Raw genomic sequence first — 3,612 nt, 5'->3', positions numbered from 1 at the left:
CAAGACATGAAAAAGACAATAAATTACATAGGTTAATCAGTTATTATTCATTGCTTACAAAAAAAAAAAAAAAAAAACTTTGATTACAAGGGGATAATGATGGACAAATTAGACAGACTGCAATTGTTTACACTAGTGATAATCGATAAATAAGAAAAAATAATTATTACAAAAATATAAAAATAAGGAAAAACTATAATATTGCAAATCACAAGACAAGTTATTGTTACAAATCAAAATTCAAAAAGAAGGTATTTGAAACTTTTTCTTATTAAAAAACCATATCTTCAAAAAATTAAGGCAAAATACCTTGAACCACCTCTAAATTTGGCTCAGATTATTAGCATACTTCCCGAACTATGCCCAGTCTTAATTACTCCATCAACTTGGCCTTTTGAGAGCCATTACCCCCCCTAGACGTTGATGTGACAAAAAGTGTGGGTGCAATCACCTGCCACGTGGATTTTTCTGTTTATGTGATATTTTTTTGAAAAATAAAATATTTTTTTACCTTTTTAAGAATATTACTTTTTAGATAAATTTTTTTCTAATACAATTTAAAATAAAACTTGGATATAATTACATTATTTAGGCTAAATATTTTTATTTGGCCAAAAATAATAAATTTTATTCAAAAAAAATTATCTAAAAAAGTAATATTCTTAAAAGGGTAAAAAAAATTATTTTTCAAAAAATGTCACATAGACAGAAAAATCCACGTGGCAGGCGAGTGCACCCACACTTTTTGCCATATCAGCGTTTAGGAGGGTAATGACCCTCAACGACCAAGTTGAGGGGGGTAATTAAGATCGGGCATAGTTCAGGAAGGATACTAATAATCTGAGCCAAATTTAGGGATGATTTAAGGTATTTTGCCAAAGATTAACAAAGAAATCTGATTATTTATTTTCTATAATAATATTGGATAAGATCTTCAAGACTTAAATAAAGAAGATATTACAAGCACCACCAAGGATTGCGAGGGAATAAATATGATCCTTTTATCTTTAATTATAAATCTTAAATTTGATAGATTAGCTCAAACACATGAAAATGGTAAAAAAAAGAAAAAAAAAAGATTATTACATGCACAATAAAAACGTGGATTAGGTACTAAAAGATTTGGAAATATTTTGAATTTAGCAGCAAATAAGGAAAGACAGAGGAAACTTACCTCAGACTTTAAACTCAGTTTAGCTGTCATCACACTACAGCCAACCAAATTACACCTATGACAAAACTTTCCTTAAAATAATAAAAAAATTCCTTAATTTTCTCAAAAAATTCTTCTACTTCCCCTATATAAACCCCTCTTCTCACCCTTCATAACATTCTTTCGACCCTTTTCTTCTTCTCCTTTGGAAAGGTATGCCTCATTCTCCTTTACCTTTTTTTTTTCCTTTTTGGTTTCTTTATTTTCTGTATTTTTGTTTTTTGTTTTTTGTTTTTTGTTGTTTATTATTTTTATTGTCGGCTTTTAGTTCTTCTATTTGTTTGTTTTAATTCCGATTTCTGTTAAGATTAACTCTGCATCCCTTTTTGTATATCTGGGTCTTTCTTTGATTTCAGTTTCTTTTTCTATCCTTATAATTCTTGATAAAGAGAAGATGGATAATTAATCTAAAAAAATTAGAGACAAAAAAGCAGATGGATTTTATCTCGAACCCAATAATGAATACTTATTATTATATATATTGATTGAAAGATCTAAACTTTTTAACCTAAAATTAGAAAAGATTTGAACTTTAGTCATCAAACATAAAGGTGTCTAAAATAGTTTTATAGAGCTGATAAATATAAGGATGAAGCTCAATTAATTTGGGTGAGAATTAGTTTATTGATTTGGGTTCTTGTTAGGATTGAAAGATTAGAAATTTTTAAACAATAATTAAGAAAAGATGTGAGCTTTAGTACTTTTACCTTTCCTTTGTATAGGAATGTCTTATATCCAAAGTAATTTTTTAGGTCAATCATCAACATAAAGACAATCTCGTGCCGAGGGTTTACTGGAAACAACCTCTCTACATTCATTGTAGGGGTAAGGTCTGCGTACTCAAAACCCTTCCCGGACCCCACTTGTGGGATTATATTGGGTTTGTTGTTGTTGTTCATCAACGTAAAGATAGTCTAAGATAGTTTAATAGAGCTGATGATTCATAAAGCCGACCTCAATTAATTCGTGTGAAACTTAGTTTATTGATTTGGGTTCTTGTTATGATTGACTTTGGTTTGCCCTTTGATCTATTTTTTGGTAGTTTTAATGATATTGTTTATTGTGTATGATTGCAGATCTTTTTTGTTAATACCTTCACCCGCTCTTGTGATTTGGATCTAATCGAGCCTTGACTGATTCTGGAAGATTGATTGGGGTTTCTTAAAGAATTTCCATGTTTGATTCTTAGTTTCAAAATTATTCATGACATACGCTATCCAGATGCGTCGTATTCGTATTCTGCACTCTTTCTCAGTAGTCTTTCTTTATTGGTTCTACGTAATTTCATGAATTAGCCATCGTCATCATTGTCCCTGTCCAATTTAATTTTAGGATTTTCTTAGCTACACTACCAATTTTTTCTGGTCTAACAAAAAGAGAGTACACAAAGTTTCCCGTTGTTTCACATATTGATTGTCTATCAATCGACATGGCTTCCACTCAGCAAGCGGTGAGTTCTGCTTCTGATGCAGACCAGCAGTATGCAAAGTTTGACGAAAGGAAAAGGAAGAGAATGGAATCCAATCGTGAGTCTGCTCGTAGGTCACGGATGAGGAAGCAACAGCGACTGGGGGAGTTGATGGGTGAAACAACACAGCTACATAAACAGAACAGTATCTGCCGCGAGAGGATTGATTCTGTTGAGAGAAATTATCGTGCCATGGATGCAGAGAACAATGTACTGAGGGCTCAGATTGCTGAATTGACTGAACGTTTGAATTCATTGAACTCGCTCACACAATTTTGGGCTGATGCTAATGGATTTCCTGTGGAACTCTCTGAAATTCCCGATGCTTTGCTTGAGCCATGGCAGCTGCCTTGCCCTATTCAACCTATCGACGCTTCTTCTGATATGTTGCTGTTTTGAGATTCTGGTATGAAGATTTGAGTATGAAATAGAGAAATTCATATTAAATGTCCCTGGTATTTTCTTTTGCTTATCAATAGTGTAGCGTTTGTTTCTTACTAGTCCGGTCGCCTTAGGTTATTATTGATATTAACTATTAAGTTTATGGTTTTGTTACTATGGAATTCTTTGTTATTTTGTGATATTGTAGGATCTGTTTGTCCTAAGTGTTGCTTGTTTCATGTGTTTGATGTGTTGATCTTTGGGATGTCAATGCTTTAATGCAAAGAGTCCCTTGTTGGGAAAGTACAAAATTGGTCGGCTGGCCAGAATTAATTGCATTCACTCCCCGATTGGAAGGGAGCCTTGGCGTAACTTGTAAAGTTGTTGCCATTTGACCAAGAGGTCACAGGTTCGAGCTGTGAAAATATCCTCTTGCAGAAATGCAGGGTAAGGCTACGTACAATAGATACTTGTGGTTCGGCCCTACCTCTCGCGCATGGCGGGAGCTTAGTGCATCGTGATCTTTACTAGCCAAAAAGTGTATAATATA

General features: G+C 33.2%; 1 protein-coding gene across 1 annotated transcript; it reads left to right on the top strand.

Moving 5' to 3' along the window:
* Positions 1–1,211: 1,211 nt before the first annotated feature.
* LOC142179330 (bZIP transcription factor 53-like) lies at positions 1,212–3,303 on the top strand. Its single transcript, XM_075249027.1, has 2 exons — positions 1,212–1,366; positions 2,290–3,303. The coding sequence occupies exon 2, from the start codon at positions 2,643–2,645 to the stop codon at positions 3,078–3,080; it is 438 nt and encodes a 145-aa protein (XP_075105128.1). The 5' UTR covers positions 1,212–1,366; positions 2,290–2,642; the 3' UTR covers positions 3,081–3,303.
* The last annotated feature ends 309 nt before the right edge of the window (positions 3,304–3,612 follow it).

This window comes from Nicotiana tabacum, chromosome 3, assembly GCF_000715075.1.
Source record: "Nicotiana tabacum cultivar K326 chromosome 3, ASM71507v2, whole genome shotgun sequence".
Taxonomy (NCBI): domain Eukaryota; kingdom Viridiplantae; phylum Streptophyta; class Magnoliopsida; order Solanales; family Solanaceae; genus Nicotiana; species Nicotiana tabacum.
Note: the sequence above shows the minus strand (reverse complement) of the source record. Positions and strands in the feature narration are given on the sequence as shown.

What these genes read in the sequence shown, in the direction of transcription:
- LOC142179330 (XM_075249027.1), top strand. Translation starts at nt 2,643, where the DNA reads ATGGCTTCCACTCAGCAAGCGGTGAGTTCTGCTTCTGATGCAGACCAG.